Source organism: Prunus dulcis, chromosome 3, assembly GCF_902201215.1.
Source record: "Prunus dulcis chromosome 3, ALMONDv2, whole genome shotgun sequence".
In the NCBI taxonomy this organism is placed as follows: Eukaryota; Viridiplantae; Streptophyta; class Magnoliopsida; order Rosales; family Rosaceae; genus Prunus; species Prunus dulcis.
The window spans coordinates 4,448,969-4,470,404 of NC_047652.1; the positions used below are offsets into that span (position 1 = coordinate 4,448,969).

Below are 21,436 nucleotides of genomic sequence, written 5' to 3' on the forward strand. Positions count from 1 at the left end.
ATAACAATAATAGGCAACAATGTAATGTTTTGTTTATTTGTTTTGTATAATCAAATGCACGTACCACAAGCATTTCTCTAGGAGAGGAGACAAAAAAATAATCTATAAATGAAAAATAAAAGGGAAAAAAATAGGGGGGCAAAAAGGCACTCTACAAATTCATTACAAGAGGGAGGGCTGCAATCTTCCATTACATAATTATAAAACTAGCAAAGCTAACTACACAACATTCACTCTCTTCAACCACGAACACGAAAAACGAGCACAAATATGTTTACTCTTTTCATCCAAGTTCCTAGCTTATTTGGTCTTTATCACCTTGCATTGGATTATCATGGAAATATCTCAGCAATATATGCAAATGTTCCTTTTTTCACAACAAAATATTTGATCTTCTTTGTTCAAAGGGATTGACCTGCTTTGAAATCATCATCAGAGTACAATGTGGTCCCTAGTGTTGAAGCACAATATCAAAGGCTTAAACTACCCTCTTTGGATCACGAGCTGCAGCAATATGATCCTACAAAACAATCCAAAAGAAAAAGGACTCAATAACGAAAGATAAACAAATGAAAAAGACAAAGAAATTCTTCTTGCTCGGTTTTTCTTGACATCTAATCTGTCATCCATGCAGGTTTTATTTTTCTTTTGTTCTTTTGAGAAGTATACATGCAGTTCTTTATTGTATCAGCCTTCCAATATACAATCCATGCTTTCTATAAGGTGAACAGTTCATATAACATAACTCCAAAATCTGTAACCATGCAACATCATGATTTAGGAAATATAATCACAGAAACTGCATTCAGACATCCAGTTTCAGAAATCAAACTTACTGAAATAAAATCAAACGCTTTGGTATCCTCTTTCTTCGCACTGTTCGGAATTGAAGTAGGAGCTGGATTTGGATGATTTGCTTGAAATATATCAGGTAGTGCTGAAGCATATCCTCCATTTGTTCCAGCAACTTGACTGAAATTCATATTTTGAGCATTGAGGTTCCCAAGGTGTTGAAAGCTAGACATTGTCGCTAAGAGTTGCTGCTGAGCAAGGAGACTTCCCATGGCACCATAATTTATTGGCTGAGAAGTAAAGGCTGGATTGAACATAATTCCAGGAGTTACATTGTAAGGCGTAGTACCTGGAGGCAACACTGCATTATCATTCGTCCGTGCTGTTTGAGAATTAAGAATGCCATTCCAAGAATCGCTGGAGGCCTGATGGCTGGGATGACTACTTGAATCTGATAAAAGAGTTTCAGATAGTTGTCCAGAAGAGGTTCCTTTCTGCTCCATCTTAGAGACATTCTTATCAATGGATAAACCAGCCATTAAATTGTTAAAATCATTTTTATGATCTTGCACCTGCGGAAGTTCAGAATTGGGCCCGAAAATGTCAAACATTTCAGCTGCACTTTTCTTTTCTGCCAAGGCGGTCTCATGAGCATCTCGTTTATTATCAACAGTAAGCCCAGAGAAGAGATCATCTGCTTGTTCTGTACTGTCATTAGTGTGAAATGAAACATCTGCAAAAGGGTCATCCTCATTTTTCAGTTCACTGGTGCTTATGACATTCCCTGGGCCCTCTCCAAATAAATCATCAATTAGCGGGGGTGGTGGTGCTGTTAAGTTTGTGATGACTTGATCACTTAGGTTGCCAGTTGTGGCATCTGTCCCGTGGTAATCATCTACATCACCAGTGTCTATCAGGTCAGGCATCTGAACAGAACTAGCAGCCTGAGCCTTCACAGGCTGTTCTGAATTACTGGCCACACTGCCTATTTGTTCTCCACCCAAGAGGCTTAAAACCTACTCATTAAAAGAACATTGTTCATTTAACTGCATGATCTAATGCATCTTCTCAAGGAAAAATAAACACAAATACACATAAATAAACAAATATATATACGTATATATATATGCATATACATGTATATATCCAAGCTGTAAAATTGCAAATAACTTTCCAAGAACTTGCACATTTCTCATATCATCGAGCACATTCCTCAAGCAATATATATTCAGAATATGTTATAAGAATAAGAATAATTAAATCTGGAAAAGTCACAATGGGCAAGTACAAATTCCTCACTACATGCAGAGTGAAGTGAAATTACATCAAACATGATAAAATTATCAAAGAATATCTTACCGTTTATTCATGAAATTTAAAAAAAAATATTAAGACAACATACCATTTACTTTCGTTATTTCTCTTTTAATTCTTTGTTCAATATGAAATATTCAAGGCAGCTTAACCATTAAACAATGCCCACTTCTTTTATCACCACAAAAAGTTAAAATCCTTTGAGCCTATGGCAAAGAATTGGTGTTGCCAAGTTCTAGTTATATTTACAATCAATTCTACATTTGAGCTGCAGCGACCGCCTAGAATGACGGGAAGAGTTGAAGTGATGATTAAGCAAACAGATTATGCATAAAACTATTTTTTGGTCTATCTATCACTAACATACATTATTTTGAGAAATCAGAATATGGAAGATATATATTTATGAGGAACTAAATGAATACCTTGTTAGCCTTTTCCCTCAAAGAAGCCTGAGGAGAGTCGGAGCATCTGACTACAAGATCTTTGTTGTCAATAAAATATGATTCTACAATTGAAAAATGCTCATCATCCTTTCTCCTCAAAATTGACTCAAGAACACAAATCGCTTTCATGCGTACCTAACAAACACAAAATCACATTAAAAAAAGGTTTGTAAAAATAAATAGATCTATAAGTACAGCAAAAATCCCATCCACTTTTCTGAACAATTGTAAGTCAACAATTCAATCTTATTTCAGGGATAATAAAATCAAATATGGACAATTTGTGTGTCTTTAATAAAATTGTTGTGCATGGAAAAAAAAATTCACAAATAGATAAAATTCAGAAGTCACTTTAAGAATCTTCAATTATTTGGCAATTTTGTGCATGCAAGCATGTGGAAGAATTATGGCCCAATACATAAGTAAAAAGAGCATGCCTGCCACAATGGAGATTGGAGCTTTGTATCGAGGGCATGACTTAAAGCTATGGCATCCAACTTTTTCGCCTCAATAAGGAAAATCTGAATGGCATCCCGAGTGGGTTGTAAACGTACACCACCTGGAGTCACAATGGTCTCCAACAACCTCTCCTCCCGGGTCTTACTTTCTCTGTAATTTGAGCTAGAATCTCCATTGGTTACTTCAGTCTTGGTTAACCTATCCTCATTCCAGGGTCCACTAGCCACATTCTTTGAAGACCCAAAACTACTTTGAGTCTCATTGCGATATTGAGCAGGTTCATATCGATCTGTCGGCTCACCTTCAATGGTCAACGATCTATGAAGATTTGGACTCTTGTAGTTTCCATTTTCATTATTTTTAAATGAGTGATTTTGGGTGAAACTACTAAGTCCCTGCTTGATAGATGCACTTCCAATACCAACTACCTCACTAAGAAAAGATTTCTTTTCTTCTGATGACATTTCAAAGTTTGTATTCCCAAAACCTTGTATTCGTCTGTTAAGATCATCCGCTGGTGCTGCATTACTTTCCTCTGAAAATATAGCAGCAATAGCCTCTTGAGCAGTGTCCCGCACAGCCTTATTAAGGGCATCTCCTTTCAAAGGATCCGGCTGTCCCTTATAGTGAAATAACTGGCGCACTGCCACTGAATTTCGTTGCATTTCCCTCCTGAACTCCACACCAGACTTTCCCACAGAATATTTTATTAATCTCAGAGCCTGCAGAAAATTTGAGCATAATGGTGAAAATTTGCAAGAAACCTGACATTCATCAAGTCTATTATCCATCACAGCAGACAGAAGCTCTTGGAATTTCCCAATACCCATCAAACCCAGAAAATTCTTTTCTTTTACCCACACAATCTCATAACCAGAGGAGAAAATTACCAGACATTCCATTAAACTAGCACAAAACCTCAGAATAAAACATAATACTATAGAATAAAAAATCTGATTCGCCAAAAGGAGAAGGATTTTGATACCTTCTGTTTAACAATTGGACTTTTATTCTCCAGACGCTTGAACACAAACTCAGAAACCTCCTTGACAATACTGACATGTGAGGATCTCAAAAGCTGACAAATCTCTTCCAATTTGTAAACCGGCGCGACCTTGTCTTCGTCCGAAGTGGCCGCATCGATCATTCGAGACCTCCAGTACGACTCCACAGCTCTTCGACTCGAATCCATAGCCCCCAAGTCCTCAAATTTAGCTCCAAACGGATCTGATCCAACAGAATCCCAATGAAAGCCCTGTAGGGTCTGCCCTCGGATCGAAGATACACTCGAACTTGGATAGGAGCCGTGGTTAAACCCAAATTCCGGGTCAGATGTGCATGAATTGGATCGGATTGAGGCGGCGGAGTGATGGATTATTTCGATTTGCGTTGAGAAATCGAAGAATTGGATTTGATTTGGAACAGAATCAGGGTTTTACAGAAAAAGAGAGAGGAGAGGGGGGGGTGGGGGGGGTGGTGGTGTTGTGGAGGAGGAAGGGAATGTGAAAGCTGTGGAAGGTAATAAGGAGGAAGACGACGACGGTTAATTGGGGATGAGAGAGGTCGTGAGTTGAGTCACGAGTGGGAGACTCTCCCACCTGTCTGCTTTTTACGTTGCGCGAATTTGATGTGTGCCTAAAATGGCACGCACGAGAGGAGAGGTTGAACGACGTCGTTTTGGTTCCAGTGATCTTAGCCCCATCATTAGTTCCATGGTCCATCCGCTCCATTGGGCTTTAGGTTGTTCCGTTGGGCTCTAGCCCTAGTTATACTAGGCCCATTCAATCTTAGCAAGCCTTTACGTAATTTTCTTTCCACCATTCAGCTTTAGATAGAAGTTTGAGAACGGGCATGAAATTCATTCGTATATTTGGTTTTCATAGTATAAGTGATTAGGGGAGAGCGGTTGACACAAATATTCATTTGGTGCCTAGGAGTTTCGAATGTCTGTCCACATGGGTGGAGGTGGAAGAGCTCAACTAAGAGTTTGGACATCTCATTCAAAAATCTGTGTATCGATAGTAATGAACTGACGGTTTGGTTAAATTAAATTAATTAATTTTTAATTCTTCCAATCCAATTTATACTGAAAAGTTTGGCCAAAGGACTGGGTAACAATATTCCTAACTCGACGGATATTCATATCCAATCGATATTTATGATTATCTTATTATTTAAATATTAATACATGTGTCAACTTATTGGATATGAAGCTTATCCTAGGTTGCATAACACGACACCTTGAACCCTAAAATCAAATGCCTCTTTTATTTCTCATTCAGTCATACCCTCTAAGTAATCCCCTAAGCATGAGCACCAGATATGTAACCCTCCCCAATAGAGGTGTCAAATGGGCGGGGTCAGCTCATTTAAATTCGTGCCTTTAACATATTCGTGTCAGGTCAGGCCAGCTCATTTAATTTATCGGGTCGTGTCGTGTTGCCCCATTTAGTAAAACCATTGATCCCAGCTCGGCCCAAAATGTAACAACCCGATCTTTAATTAATTCTTAATTACTATTTGATTCGAGGAAAGGACTAGAATACCCCTTAAAATATTTTATTGGGTTTAAACTTGACTTTTTGACCAAGAAGGAATTTGGGAATTTCAGTTGCATGGTTGCGTAGAGCACATCGAGTTGAGTTCGTAGACAAGTAGTGGGCTCAAATCCGAGTCGTAATGAGAGAGATACGATCAAATTTCAAAAAAGGGCAAAATTGTAATTTTTTGGAATTGGTTTTTAAAAACCAGATTTCTCTCTCTCTCTCTCTCTCTCTCTCTCTCTCTCTCCGAGCCTTCCTCCCTGGGCATGCGAGCAGCTTCTCCAGCCGGACGGGTTTTGGGGTGCAGTCACCGCCTCCGGCCACCGCAGGCCACGAAACCAAGGCCAAAAGAACCGGCACAGCCCCGCCGAATTACCCCAGCCAATTCCCGCTGTCAGCAGCCGCGAGCATCGCAGGAAAACCACAAAAATGGACCGGTTTTTACTTGAAATTTCGCCGGCTCGATTTCTCTCCTCCGGCCACCAAATCAGGCAATCAAGGTATGGTTTTGCACCTATTTTTCATACTCTAGTTGATGGTTAGGTATGATTGAATCGATTTCTAGCATAGATAACCCAGATCACCAGTTGAATTTTGGCCAGATTTTGGGATGAAATTCCGGCCACTTCCGGCCATTTTTCGGGGTATGTCCAAGAACAAAAATGGCTCCAATTGATGCCCAGAACCTAAGATAGGAAGCTTGGCCCCTGATTTTGAGATTTTCCGCGAGTGGTATCGCTTTGGATACCCACATGCTTCCGGCGGGTGTGGCGGCGCGTGGGTAGAGTGGTTGAGCTACTTTCAATCCTAGAATGATCCCTTGGTCCTCACGAGCGCGTAGGATTTTGCGGATCTCAATTCGGATAATGTTTGAACCCCGAACAGATCTCGCTTATTGTGCGATTTTCGAGTTCGACATATTTGAACGGTTGGATCGTAGTTATTCTCGTATATGCCGATCTAGGTATTCCAGGATCGTATAGGAGTCGACGGATCGTAAATCGGAGTCCCGAATATTTCGAAAATACCAATCATAGAGCTAGATTTAATCGTGCGATCGTGATTAATCCAACCGTCCGATCGAGACCAAACTCATGGGACATGTGTCCTAGGCATATTAGAACCTTTAGGGACCTGCTTGCGAGGAATGCGGCTCGGATAGATGGGATATCTCCAAGACCTATAAGTGAGGAATGCGGCTCGGATAAATGAGATATCTTCGAGACCTGCGAGCTAGCAATGCGGCTCGGGTAGATGGGATATCTCCAAGACCTGCGAGAGAAGAATGCGGCTCGAATATATGGGATATCTCCGAGACCTGCGAGAGAGGAATGCGGCTTTTATAGATGGGATATCATCGAGACTTGCGAGCGAGGAATGTGGCTCGGGTAGATGGGATATATCCGAGACCTGCGAGTGAGAAATGTGGCTCGGATAGATGGGATATCTCCGAGACCTGCGAGCGAGGAATGCAGTTCGGATAGATGAGATATCTTTGAGACCTACGAGTGAGGAATGCAGCTCAGGTAGACGGGATATCTCCGAGACCTGCGAGCGAGAAATTGACGGGTCAGGAAGGGGAGTACGCCTAGGAGGAGAGTATTCCAGTTCTAATATATTCTTAAACTATAGGAAGTTCAATGTATGACGTATTTATACTCAGGATATAACTTGTATGAGTATAGGAAAAAACTACATGTGGCTTGATCCTTCAATAAGGGTACGTAGGCAGCCTAGTATTTCAAGGTGCAGCCGCGAGGTTAGGTAACAAAGGTAGTCCAGTTAAGTTATTAAGAGATTTAACACCGTTCTGTGGATGTTATAAGAATTGATTTGAATATTGCTAGTAGAATGATTTATTCGACTCTTTGAAGCCAGAGGCCAGAATAATATGATGTTTGATTGTTAGAATATATTTAAATGCATGCTGAACGGTTGGGTTATATAAATGTTTGTTGACAGGTGGAGACTTCTGGGAAATGTTCAATTTATAGAGGAGACTCTGCCGAATTTTCGGTAGAAATCAAGCTTGGAATCCTTTGGATTTGGTTTAGAAGGGTTTTTTGGTCATTTGTGCCCAACACCCACCAGGTGTCGGACACGCACAGAGTTCGGCTAGGATTCCAAGTGGAATTTGGGTCGGGTCGTCTCACAAAACCCAAGTCCATAATGAAACGGGCCGTACTTCGGCCCAAGAACTAGCCCATTTAATTTGAAATTCTCTCTTTTCATTTTGGAAGGCAATGTATCTCTAATCAAATTTTTAAAAAGGTAAAAAAAAATTGCAAACTAAGAAAATTTGAGAACAATTCAAAATTTGAATAACAAGTTTATTGTGAAGTAGCACTTAACAAAACAAAGCCTTTGTTTCACTTAAAAAAACAAAGGCTTTGTTTAGTCAATCCAACAAGACAATTCGTGAAAGTAGCCGACAACATATATCACCATTATTTATTCTAATGCACTCCAAATCTACACTTGTTCATCATCACCACCACCTAAAAAGTTCATGAAATTCAATATTTACCGAAGATTACCCCCATAGGGCCTATGATACAACCTTTCCTGGAAAAAAAATAAATAAACAAACGAATAAACAAAGCATTTGGTTTCATTGAGCAGCAAACCGGCAAACCAAGGGAGGAAGAACCAAAAAGGACGCATACTAGCATCTTAGAAAAGAAAAAAAAGGGTTAAAATTTAACCTTGTGTTATGATCTTTGTATAATGATATACTACTGCATATATAGTGTTTGGCAGCAGATGAAAATGTGGGGAAATGAATAAGATAGTTGGTTTAGCTGCAATAAAGAAAAAGGATACTAAACAAAATATACAATATAAAGAAGAGATTGAAATGGGCCATGCTTGAAGCAGGCTCGGGCCAAGCCCGACCCGGTCCATTAGACCTCATTTTTTGATCCTAGCCCAACCGAAGCTTTCGTTCCATACCGAGTAAGACCCACTAATATTCGTGCTCATGCTGTGTCGTGCCTCCTTTAAAGGGGTTGGGCTCATGCCGTGTTGGGTCGGCAGGTCTCGTTTGACACCTTTACTCCCCAAGCACTTGATCTGTAATTTTTGGCTTTTTAAATTGTATTTTTAATGTAGCACTTGATCTATGTTTGTAATTTTTGATTATGATTTTAGTGAAAATGAAGATGAACTTTGTGTGTACAAGAAAAACAGTGGGAGCGCAGTCGTATTCCTCGTACTATATGTAGATGACATATTAATGTTTGGAAACGACATAGGCATGATGACCTCTGTGAAACTATGGTTGTCAAAGACCTTCTCACTGAAGGATCTGGGAAATGCATCTTACATACTGGGTATCAAGATCTATAGGGATAGATCGAGAAAATAAATTGGATTATCTCAATCTCTGTATGTGGACAAGGTGCTCGGAGGATTCTAAATGGAACATTCCAAGAAGGGTTTTCTGCCAGTCAGACATGGTATTCACACCTGTCTAAGAGCATGAACCCTATTACCCCAGAAGTAGTGATACAGATGAGCAGGATCCCATACACCTCCGTAATTGGGAGCCTAATGTATGCCATGCTGTGTAAGAGGCCTGATATCAGCTTTGCTGTGAGCATCACAAGCATATATCAATCAAACCCAAGATTAGAACACTAGAGTGCTGTAAAGACTGTGTTAAAGTACCTCAGAAGGATCAAGGATATATTCCTAGTATATGGAGGAAACCCATAATTACTGGTGGAAGGATATACAGACTCAGATTTCGAATATGATGTTGATGATGGGAAATCCACTTCTGGATATGTGTTCATATTGAATGGAGGGGCAATCAGTTAGAGATGTTGCAAGTAGAGCACCACTGCAGACTCCACAGCTGAAGCAGAGTACATAGCTACTTCTGAAGCAGCAAAGGAAGCGATCTGGATGAAGAAGTTCATTACTGAACTTGGAGTGGTTCCAAGCATTGAGTCTCTAGTCATTTTATACTGTGACAATAATGGGGCTATAGCACAAGCCAAGGAACCAAGGTCTCATCAAAGATCCAAGAACATTCAGAGGTGCTATCGCTTAATTAGGGAATATGTTGCTGATGGAGATATTAGCATGCTCAAGGTGGCTTCAGTAAACAATATAGCAAATCCACTCACAAAGTCTATAAGTCAGCTTCAACTGGACCGACACATGGAGAAGATGGGTATTAAATACATGTCAGATTGACTTTAAAGTGCAAGTGAGAGATTGTTAGGAATATGCCCTTAAAGCCAACTAATTATGTAATAGTTAGAGTTAAGGACATCTTTGATAAAAGACATTATGTTATTAATGGGCAAGAAAGGCTATTTTATACATTAAATTATCCTATATTATCTTTCAACATGTAGAACAACTATAGTCCAGGGAATACACAATTAGATATGAGAGCTATGTAATGAGATTGCATACATGGAGACTTCTCATCATCCCTAAGTCCTGAATATGTTCATGGTCATAGGAATATTGATTGGCTTCAATATTCCACAAACACTAGTACACACAATATCGTCTCTATATGTAGGGAATGGCAAGGTTTTAAGTCATTAAGTGTGGAGACACATCAATATGTGTAGGTGCTTGTAGCAGAATAAGTACACTGAACGTGATCCAACGCATGAGTTTCAGCATGGAAGTCTTTACTCACATGTCAAGCTGGAACTCATAAATTGTAATGGTGCAAACTAATCCTTAGACCTGAGGTATCATAGATGTATTGTGGCTATGTTGTTAATCTTTGAGGGCACTATTGTTCACCCGTTTTCGCGTTTAGCTCCTGTGATGGAAGGGCGAAATTCCCCACTGGCTTGGAGACCATATACTGGTCAAACAAGTCAGCTTTCTTTGGTGTGCGAGCGTGCCACTGCTAGCAACGTGAATTCTAGCAGATTTCTTTTAGAAAAGATAACTTGCGCCCCAAGTTAACTTCTAAAACAAACGATTGTGAATTTGGGTGAGGAATATCTCTCAAGTAAGTTCTTTTCTTGCCTTAGACTGGTAAGGACTTTCACAATCTATCTCAGTATCAAACGGCTGTTCTAGCCAGGAGTGTTTGATAGAAGTGGACTATTCAGGCAGAACTGCCTTTTACAAGATAATAAATACACATATTTAACTCTAGACAAGTTAAGAGACTGTCGGAACTTCGTTTCCGCTCGAATGGAAGGTTCCGCTGTAGGCTGGACTGGACATATCTGGGTTGGTCCGTACTGCTTTGTGACTTCAAATGCTAGGCTGACCTGCAAATCGATACCAAAGTTGGATTTTGGCAGAGCTTTACGTTTCTTCACGCTTTGTGAGGCCTTTTGAATGGGCAGAACTGCAACTTCTCCTGCTTGGAAGGGACAGAAGTGGCTATTCTCGATGGTCTGATGAGCTAGGGATTATACTACGAGAGTTGTTCTGCTTTGAACAGGGCTCTTCCTGAGTTTTCTGGGGTCCCCACGTTTGTGAAAACTCAAAACTCTGCTTGTCTTGGCTTTTGCTGAACCAAATTTGTAACGAGGTGTCTTGTTCCAGAAGACTTGTTTCCTAAGTCTTGAACCTTGGAATTCAAGTGAGCTCTTGGCTTTTCTTGGTGTTGTGTTTTTTTGATTGATGAATTGAGTGTCCTCTTTCTTGCCTGCTTCTGTTTTTTTATAAGAGATTCTCTCTTGAAGGTGATTTTAAACTTTTAATAATGGGCGGCAACAGATCTTTCAAAACGTGAAGCAGAAAAAGATTTATCATTTATGGTAGATAGGCTCTCAGTAGTCTTTTCCTATGGCGATCCCTTCCCTGGTTTCCTGGGCGGCTGCTTTTGTTTCAACCAACGCCACCGCTTGTGTGGATTTTTTTATGGCGGTTGGTTTAATTTGTTTGTGTTTTCCTGAATGATTCCCCTTTTTCCGCTCTAATTGGGAAGGCGTGACCTGTGAACCCTTTGGAAGATGGCGTCTCTTTTTGGAAAAAATCTCTGAGTATAGATGGGTTCTTTTGATCTTCAGTTTCTGGCAGTTTTCCAGAGACGTCCCTTCCCATATAAAGAATTTTTAGTTTGAAAATGCTGACTTTCAAAGCTGAGGTAGCCACGTGAGTGTGTCTTTAGTTTCTTTTTTGGGTTTGAGTCCAAACAATATTCGTGGGTTTGATCCTTTCGAAGCCCAGATGACAGCTTCCTTTTTTTTGGGTTTTCTTGGGCTGGGGGCTTTCGTTTTTGACAAAAAGCGTAAAGCCCAAGCCGTCCGGATCTTTATTTTTGTCATTTTCCAAGTTTTTTGGGCTGAGCGGGATATTTTATTTTATGGGCTTTTGTCTTTTTGATCTTGGCGCGCGAATTTTAGGCCCAAACAATGCCCCCTAAGTCTGAACCGTTTCAGAAACTGGAACGGTTTTTCAGACTTAATGTTTATTAAATTGCGCGCCAGTCGTCTGCCACGTTCGCCTGTCACGAACTAGAGTTCGTGGGAAGAAACGGCTAGTTATTAGCTAGTTACTAGCTAATAATCATCAGGTGCCGTCCCATCTTCCTCTCTCCCACTTTTTCAAATTTTCCTTTTAAAACAAAGCTTAGCTTTCGCCACTTCTGGAAAACCTGCCTCTTTCGACTTCGTCTTTCCCTGAGCCTTTCTTTCGAGATTTCCCATCGTCTCCTTCGAACTTCCTCCATTTTTCTTCTCTTTGCTCCCTTTCTTTTGAAATTGAAATGTCTTCCCCAAGGTCCCGTGCCCAGTCTTCTTCGGCTTCAATCCCCCCTGATTACATCACTGGGAGCGGGATTGATGCCCACGCAATAGAGGTTAGGAGCAAACTCCATCCTTTTGCTCAAAAGAATCTGGATGAGAATGTTCTTCACCTGTTCGAGAACACCCTGGTGCTTGGGCCTCACTGGTTTGGTCCTGTTCCTGCTGAGGTGGCAGAACTGCTAAGAAAAGACGCTGAGGCTCCTTTGTGTTTTGAGAGCACTTCTGCCCTAGCTTCTCATTCTTGGGTTAGCAAGCATTTGAGCCGATCCTTCCCATCCAGCGAGGTGAGGAACAGTCCAGTCAAATGGGCAGACTGGATTGACAGACTTCTCCCGAGATATGGGGGTCACTGGAGGAGAGCTGGGATCTATGACGCCATTCTTCTGTCCAAGCAATCGATCAACAGAGATGAGAACCTGCTTGCTGCTGCCTTGTGCTTCTGGAATTCTGCCAGTAACACATTTGATTTCCGTGTGGGTCCCATGGCTCCTACTTTGCTGGATATGGCTCAGATTTTTGGGTTTAGGCCCCATGGCAGGCCTGTTGATGCTGGTGGAGATTATCACAGGCGAAAGAACCAGGAGAAAGTGGCTACCCCCTTCACTATCTCTCCAGCCACGATCAACCAGAACTGCTCTTTCTCTAATTATCTGAAGAAATTCAGTGCTGAGAAGGACAAGGATCAGCAGCATATGTTGTTCCTTCTGTATTGGCTGAACCGATTTGTCTTCCCCAATCGCTCTTCGGCAGTTCTGCTTGAATATAGGCATCTGGCAGAAGCGCTTCACAATCACACTGATGTGGGGCTTGGGCCAACAGTTCTGGCTCATCTTTTCAAGAATCTGCATACTGCCACCCTGGAGAATCCACTGAACTTGTCTGCTCCTGGTGCATTCTGGATGATTCAGATCTGGCTGCAGGTCTACTTTCCAGAGTTGAGGTTCCCAAACATAGTTCTGCCTGAAAATCAAGTTCTGGCCCTTCCTCTGATATCGGCAGAAGTGCCCAAGCGCTCTCTTGAGGAGTATTTGATGCTCTTCAGGCATTGCACCAAGAGGTCAGCTGCTCAGTGGCAAGTGGTGATCAGAAGGACCTATCCTTGGTTCCAGGCTGGATTTCGGCTTTTCGAGAAGGAGCCAGAAGACGAGGCTGCCAGAACAGACTTCAGGAAGAAATTTCTGAGCATCACTCTGCCCAGAGATCTGCCCCATGGTGGGGGCAAACCTCCAAATTATCATCTGGGGGCAGAAGTCTATCATCCCAACTTCTGTGCAAGGCAGCTTGGCTGCCCTCAGCTTATACCGTTGAAATCATATCGGAGCTGCAACCGGGCCTCTTCTTGGAGGGATGCAGATGATCTGGAGGTGCACAAGGATGCCCGGTGTGCAGTGAACAAGATAAATAATAGCACGGATGCCCTCTATCCCTCGTGGGAGCCAAATTCCTGCAGTTCTGCTGATTTTGACGCCTGGTGGCAAGCCAGATTCCAAAATCTACCTAGCTTCCGTTACTGCCCTGAAGACGCTTTTTGACGGCTGGGAGAACTGGCATCTTTTTGCGGAGGGGGAGGCTAAGGCGCACATGATCCAGACCATCAAGGACATTAATGCGCAGATTATAGAAGGTAGACATCTGATTCTGTCTGTTGTTTATTCTGTCTTGATAATCTGCTTTTGACATATATTCTGTCTGTTATTAGATCCTTCCTTGACAAAGAACGTTGGTGGACAGTCTGTCCAGGCTGGAGAAGTGATAGGTAAGTCTTTCCTTTTAGTTTTCTTTTGTCTCTTCCTGTTGGATTGGCCTCTAATCTCTACCTGTTTGGTGCAGTCTCTTCTGTCATTGCCGCCGGGGATTTGGAGCTCCCTTCCGCTGATGAGGAGGATGATATTGAGGCAGAACAGACCCCTGCCGAGGCTGTTCCTTCTGGTAGAAGAAAAAGAAAAGGGGCTGGTATTCCTGGTGAGTTTGGAACATTCTAACTGTTCTGTCTGGATCTAGTCTGCTTTCTTTTTCTAAACTTTTGCTTTTGTTCTGTCCAGCTGGGAGTCCTTCTCCTCCTCCCACCAAGTTGAAAAAGCTTAAGAAGAAAGGTGAAGTGGAGTACTTTGCCGCAGAAGAAGCCGCAGCAATCCAGGTCAGCCCTTCTGGGACGGATGACGAACTGCGAGAAGCTTTTGAGGAGGTGGAGCAGGAAAAAGAGCTGCAAGAGCTAGAGGAGGTGCCCCAAAAGAAAGTGGCAGGGCTGGAAGACGAGGTGAGTTTTGGTCTGAGATTTGCATCAGTTTCTCTTTTCCATTCCTTCTGTTCTGAACCCCGTTCCTGCAGGAGGAAATTCCTGCTGAGGTGATTGCAGAGAGCATTGCCTTGGCGCAGAAGCAACAAAAGGGTCCGAGGTGCTGAGCTGACCAGTTCAGAACTGGCTCTTTTTGAGGATGCTGAGGCAGAACACTCCACTGCTGTTCCAGAGGCCGAGGATCGAGTGGAGCCATCTATATCAGACCCTGTGGATCAGGCAGAACTAACCGTCGTGGTTCCAGAGGCTGAAGTGGGAACAACTGCAGCTGCTCCTGTGGTTGTGGTAATTTCCTTCTCAACTTGTTCATGTTTTCGTGTGTTCTGTCTGTTCTGCCTGTTTCTAACAGTTGCAGTCCCCACTTAGGTGCCTAAGGCCACTGGTGTTCTGGCCGCTGTATCCAGCCCCCTGAAGCCTCCTATTGTCGCTGTAAGTTTTCATAACCTTTGAGCCTCCAAATATATATATATTTTTTTACTTTCTGCCTGGTCCTAACTTATGCTCTCTTCTGCAGATGCCAATCCACTCCTTTCCAGGATCATCTGCTACGGCTTCTTTCGCTGACCCAGAACTGGAAGAGTTTGAAGCGATGGACCTGGATGATCAACTGGACAAGCTGGAAAAACTCAGCTCTCCTCCGAGCAAGGCAAAGCCTAGGGCAGTGCAGGAGGCCATGGAGAGGTTAAAAATCTGGCAGTTCACTGAGCTGGAGTTTGATGAGGATAAAGGGGCCCTAGATCAGCTGATGAAAGATCTGGACCTGCTGCATAGACAGAACATGGCTCCAAAGCCCATTCTTGAGATGGGCCTAAGCTTGGCCAGAGATGTGCTTAATCTGCACGATCGCTATGAGGATCTCAAGCCTACCTTCAAGACCTCTGAGTTCTGCAAAGCTACACATGAAGCCAATCTGGCTGATTTTGCTAGGCAGAAGGCAGAACTGGACCAGATGGTGGCTGGATATAAGGAGGCCAAGGCTACTGCGGATAAGTTGGAGAAGCAGATTGAAGAGCTTCAAAAACAACTGGCAGAGTGCAGGGAGGTGCAGAACCGACTCGGGACTGGACTGAGCTCAAAGACCAAGGCCACCTTCCTTGTGCAGAGCATGGTTGCAGCCTCTAGGCCAGCTTTAGACATTGCAGAAGCTTCGATCCATCAAGGGGTGCTGCTCCAGAAGGAACTCTCCGTCAAGAAGGCGAATCTGCAGGAAACCCTTAAAAAATTAGGATTTTAGTTCTCTTTTTTTTTTTAATTTCTGTTTCTTTATTTATCTGGACAAATTTGCCGCTATGGTGGCTATTTAAATAAAGTTTGCTCTGCTTTTCCTTTAAACAGCATTTTACTATTTTTATTTTACCCTTGATGTAGTAAACAAAACATAACTTTTGGAAGTAAAAACGAAACTACTTTTAAAGCAAAAATGGATTCATAAAATAGACAAAGTTTAGCCTTGCTCTTTCTCTATCCCGGGGTCTGTCTGCACAGCTTGTGAATCCCACATGGTTGGGTGGAATTTCTTTAACCATTTGCCATTGATTGGGGCATTGTGAATAACTCCATCTCTGTCCTGCAACCTATATGCCCCCATTCCGAGGATCTGGTTAATCACAAAAGGACCTTCCCATGTAGGTGACCATTTTCCATAGCCAGCTATGTGTGCTCCAAGGGGCAGAATTGCCTTCCAGACTATCTCTCCTTCTTCAAAACTTTTGTCTTTAACTCTTTTATTGTATGCTCTTGATACAGCCTGTTTTCCTGCCAAGAGTTTGTTGAGGGTGTCAATCCTACTTGCATCCAATTCTTCTAATTCAAGTAACATGGCTTGAGAGTAGTCTTCTCCTGTGAGATGGTGCTGGTGAGCAATTCTAAGAGATTGGACTGCTATCTCCATAGGCAGAATTGCATCATGGCCGTAGGTTAGAGCATAGGGGGTCATGCCAGTTGCTTCTCTTTTTGAAGTTCTGTATGCCCACAAAGTCTCTGATAACTTTTCATGCCACTGTTTTGGATTCTTCTCCAACATTTTCCTGATGATATTGATAATCACCTTGTTACTTGATTCTGCCTGTCCATTAGCTTGAGCATAATAGGGGGGGGACTGAAGTAGTTTGAATTTGAATGCTTCTGCCATATCTAGCATATCCCTAGATATGAAAGAAGAACCCCTATCAGTTGTGATTGATTCTGGAATGCCGAATCTTTGTATGATCTGTTCTTCTATAAAGGTGATGATCTCTTGAGAAGTTGTGGTTTTGATTGGCTTGGCCTCTACCCATTTGGTGAAATAGTCTGTAGCAACAATGATAAAACAATGCTGCTGGCTGCTGGCTGCTGGCTGGATAGATTTTGCCAATGAGATCCATTGCCCATCCCCTAAAAGGCCATGGTTTTACCACTGGATTCATGGGAACAGAAGGAGCCTGCTGGATTGGGCCGTGCCTTTGACAAGCTTCACATCCCTTAGAATAATTGATGCAATCCTTCAACATGGTTGGCCAGAAGTAGCCATACCTTCTAATTAACCAGCACATCTTTCTTCCTCCTTGGTGAGCTCCACAGATCCCCTCATGGGTTTCTCCCATGACTTTCATATATTCTGTCTTTCCGAGGCACCTTAATAGCACCTCATCCTTACTTTTTCGGACCAAATCTTCATTCCACATGAGGTAGTTTGTAGCCATGATTCTGACTCTTTTCTCAGAGGGCAGAGTGGGATATTGCAAGTAAGTCATGATAGGCTCCCTCCAATCGTCTTTAGTGATTAAGGCAGAATTGACTTCTATCTCCATTCCTCTAGTCAGAACTGACGGTAGACTTTTTCTTCCTATCTTGATGATCCTCTGGACGCAGTCTTCGGGCATTTGTATGCCTGATGCCACCTGAGCCAGTTCATTGGCTGCAAAGTTCTCTTCCCTTGGGATGTGTTCCCAAGTAGCTTCTCTGAATTCTGTCAACAGATTTCTAGCTGCTACTAGATATACAGCCAAGGAAGGATTTAGACACTTGTATTCTCCAGCAATTTGTTTTAAGACAAGCATTGAATCTCCCAAGATCTCCACGGACTGGATTCCTAATTCTACCAACATCTCAAGCCCTATAATCAAAGCTTCGTACTCAGCCCTGTTGTTGGTGCATTGGAAATCTAACTGGAAGGAATAGCAATGTCTGATCCCCAATGGTTCTTCCAGAACACCCCCGGCTCCTGAAGCCTTATCTGTCTTTGATCCATCAAAATATAGTTTCCAAGGTGTAAGATGAATCGAATAGATTGGATTGTTAAGGCAAACATGAGCCCTAGTTAGTAGATTTGCATTTGCTATGTCCAAAGAGTCCATGTTTTCAATTTCCTCTCCTGGGTGATCTGCTAGGAAGTCTGCCACAGCTTGCCCCTTGACAGCTTTCTGGGGGACATCCCTGAGGGTGAATTCTGTTAAAGCCAAAGTCCATTTCCCAATTCTGCCTCTCAGCATTGGTCTTGTCAACATATATTTGATCAAGTCTGTCTTGGCGATGATATAGATAGTGTGTGGCAGCATATAATGTCTGAGCTTTACAGCAGTAAAAGACAAGGCCAGACAAAGCCTTTCTATTGCGGAGTACCTCCTTTCCACTTCTGTTAGTGTTCTGCTTAGGTAGTAAACTGTCTGCTCCTTTCCTTCCTTGTTATCTTGGACTAGCAGACTTCCAATGGACACTTCTGATGCAGATATATAGAGCTTGAGTGGTCTGCCTCTCTTTTTTCGGGACAGAACTGGTGGATTTGAGAGGTAGTCTTTTATTTCCTGGAAAGCCTGCTGGTGCTGTTCTTCCCACTTGAATGTTTGTTCCTGCTTTAGTTTTAACAAGGAAGAAAAAGGCTGAATCTTTCCTGCAGAATTGGATATGAATCTCCTTAGAAAATTGATTTTCCCTAGGAGACTCTGAAGTTCCTTTTTGTTCCGAGGTGGTAGGGCTTCCATGATGGACTTTGCTTTATTCTTGTCAATCTCTATGCCTCTCTGGTGAACCAAGAATCCTAAGAAATTTCCTGCCTGAACTCCAAAAACACATTTTTTGGGGTTCATTTTTAGCTTGTGCTGCCTCATTCTTAGAAATGCCTTCCTTAGACTTGATATGTGGTTTCCTTCCTCGGGGGACTTAATCACTACATCATCTATGTATACTTCCAAAGAATGTCCTATCATATCATGAAAGATGGAATTCATTGCCCTTTGATAGGTAGCACCTGCGTTCCTTAAACCGAAAGGCATTATAGTATATTCAAAAGCACCTATATGCCCTGGACACATGAAGGCTGTCTTGTGGATGTCTTGTTCTGCCATCATGATCTGGTTATAACCTGCGTTGCCATCCATGAAAGATAGCATCTGGTTATGAGCAGCTCCGTCTATTAGCATGTCTGCCATTGGCATAGGATATTCGTCTTTGGGAGATGCTTCATTCAGATTCCTGTAATCCACACATATTCTAACTACCCCTGTTTTTCTTTTGAGGACAGGTACAATATTTGCTAGCCAATCGGCATAGATGGCTGGTCTGATGAATCCTGCCTTGAGCAGCCTTTCTATCTCTTCCTTGACCTTCAGTTCTGTGTCCATGGACATTCTTCTCCTAGCCTGTTTAACTGGAAGGTAGCCATCTTTGATTGGCAGTTTGTGTTCTACTAGCTGTCTGTCCAGTCCTGGCATCTCGTGATAGTGCCAGGCAAAACAATCTCTGAACTCCTGCAAAAGTGCCATGAGTTCAGACTTGAGTGGTTCTTTTAGAAGTGTGCTGATGAAAGTAGGCCTTGGATCTTCTTCTGTCCCTAAGTTTATTTCTTGTAGAGGATCCTCCACTTCTGGCAGGGAGTCATCTAACGCTGCAGGTGCAAAATCTAATACTTCCTCCTGTAAAACTTCCTCTTCTTGTTCCTTCGTACTTTCGTGCGTGAATTCTGCCATATTGGTGGCTGGATTCTGCATAAAAAACTTCCTTTCTTCCCAGTATATCAACAATCTTTTTGTGATGGATCGGATTGTTGCAGCTCGATCCTTGTCCAGTTGATTGGGACTAATCATCAGAGTTTTTAGCGTAGAAAGGTCTATTCCAGTCCTCTAGAGAATTGGCTAGACCTTCTTCAATGAGCCTTTGGGCCGTGACACCATGGGGGCGGCCGTTCTGGTTGGCTCCAAAGAAAGTAAAAGGACCGAGGTCGTCATGATAATACCTTGCTTCAAGACACATGGCAGAGGGTAGGAATGGCCGTGGATCGGCCTCTACAATCTCCATTTGGCCTTCATCATTCCATAGTGCTAGCTGCTGGTGGAGAGTGGAAGGGACACAAAGGCTCTGGTGAATCCAATCCCTGCCAAGTAGTGCATTGTAAGTGGTGGAAGTGGTATCTATCACAAAGAATGCTATTTTCAATTCTTTGCTTCCAACTATGACATCCACGTCTAAGATGCCATGGATTTTTGTAATGCCCCCAGCGAAGTTGGTGACGGTCAAACGTGTTGGAATCAAATCCTTCTCTGTTCTGCCCATCTTGCTCAGCATTCTGTGGGGTAATAGATTAATGGCTGCACCTCCATCTATCATGATTTTGGAAATAGGGATGCCTCCGAGGTTAGCTGTTATAAACAAAGGCCTGAGGTGGTTTGCCATTTCTCTGGTTGGTTTGGGGAAACAAAACTGCTCCGCAGCTGGATTTTTGGCAGTTCCGCCTGTTCTGGCGTTGTCTGCCTGTTGCTCTGGCATCTCCTTTGTTTCCGCCAGTCTGCACTCAAAGCTTTCCTGAGAGAAAACATCTCCTTCCAAGGTGCTTTCTTGTCCCTCGGCGGCCCTGAATTTCTCTGGTAGGATGAACACCATGTTAACTCCCAAGTCACTCTGTAGTAAGTCTTCTAACTCTGCGCCAAAAGCCTCTGTTTCAGCATCCAATTCTTCCTCAAATTCCATCAGTTCTTCCCCGTATTCTTTGGTCCAATCATCTTGCTCTTCAGTTTCGAGGGGTTCATTCTGTCCTTCTGCAAATGTTCCATAGTCCAATTGTTCCTCTTCATATTCCTCCGTGGGGTCGTCTTTCCCTTGCTGCGGGGTAGGCTCGGATTCCCCTTGTGCCTGCAAGATGTTGGGTTGACTGCCAGACGACGAAGCTGGATGGACAGGAGATCTGGCCGAAAGTTCTGTTTCCGGTAGCTTTCTTGAGCGACAAGCTTCCTGTTCTGTGTGGGGAAGTGCTTTAGGATTCTTTCCTTTCCTGGCAGAATTGGTCTCTGTATGTATCTGCGTTTTATTCTGGCTCTTGAGATATGTGCAGTATTGCCTCTGGATTCTCCTTCTCTGAGTTCTGGTTAACTCCATGGTTGGTCTGCCGCTTTTTCCTACGGAGTACCACCTGCCCTCTATGATTGTTGCCAAGGGCTTTTCATTCCTGGGTGCCTTGATTGATATCTCCTTCCTGGGCTGTTCTACCCTCATTTCGCTGCATTGTGCAGGCCTGAAATGGTTCTTCTGTCTTGTTTTGCCCCGGGGTGAGGTTCCAATCCTATCAAAGACACTAGGTGTGGGTCGATTCTGCTTGTCTAGAACCACTTCTAGCTCTGTTTCACACTTGCACCTGCTACAAAGTACTAACCCTGCCGAGATGGTGGTGCTTGGTCTTTGACTGGTTTCTCTTATGACTTTTCTGCTTCTGCTGCAAGCAATATCTGCCATTGGCCGAGTTTCCCTCTGTTCTGGCCAATTCAGGTTGACCATATTAACTTGTGGTTGAGGGAAAGGATCTGTTATGACCGATGGAGGCTTTTCTGCCAGTTTCAACCTTCCTGCCGTTATTCCTTCTTATATCACGTCTGATGGACA

General features: G+C 42.8%; 2 protein-coding genes and 1 pseudogene across 2 annotated transcripts; 1 reads left to right on the plus strand and 2 right to left on the minus strand.

Annotated features, from left to right (window-relative positions):
- Positions 1-7: 7 nt before the first annotated feature.
- On the minus strand, positions 8-4,592 carry LOC117621001 (protein MODIFIED TRANSPORT TO THE VACUOLE 1). The gene is made up of 5 exons (XM_034351262.1): positions 3,997-4,592; positions 2,990-3,733; positions 2,532-2,687; positions 837-1,808; positions 8-520 (listed from the first exon to the last, which is right to left on the minus strand). Exons 1-5 carry the CDS (start codon positions 4,201-4,203, stop codon positions 479-481), a joined length of 2,121 nt encoding a protein of 706 aa, XP_034207153.1. The 5' UTR covers positions 4,204-4,592; the 3' UTR covers positions 8-478.
- Positions 4,593-12,254: 7,662 nt separating this feature from the next.
- On the plus strand, positions 12,255-13,826 carry LOC117621034. The gene has a single exon (XM_034351295.1). The coding sequence runs from the start codon at positions 12,255-12,257 to the stop codon at positions 13,824-13,826; it is 1,572 nt and encodes a 523-aa protein (XP_034207186.1).
- Positions 13,827-16,034: 2,208 nt separating this feature from the next.
- On the minus strand, positions 16,035-17,079 carry LOC117621039 (annotated as a pseudogene).
- Between the last annotated feature and the right edge of the window lie 4,357 nt (positions 17,080-21,436).

What these genes read in the sequence shown, in the direction of transcription:
- LOC117621001 (XM_034351262.1), bottom strand. Translation starts at nt 4,203, where the DNA reads ATGGATTCGAGTCGAAGAGCTGTGGAGTCGTACTGGAGGTCTCGAATG. An exon ending in TCCAATCTCCATTGTGGCAG is followed by an intron (nt 2,688 to 2,989) that starts GCATGCTCTTTT and finishes TGTGTTTGTTAG; the next exon opens with GTACGCATGAAAGCGATTTG. An exon ending in TGAGGGAAAAGGCTAACAAG is followed by an intron (nt 1,809 to 2,531) that starts GTATTCATTTAG and finishes TTTAATGAGTAG; the next exon opens with GTTTTAAGCCTCTTGGGTGG.
- LOC117621034 (XM_034351295.1), top strand. Translation starts at nt 12,255, where the DNA reads ATGTCTTCCCCAAGGTCCCGTGCCCAGTCTTCTTCGGCTTCAATCCCC.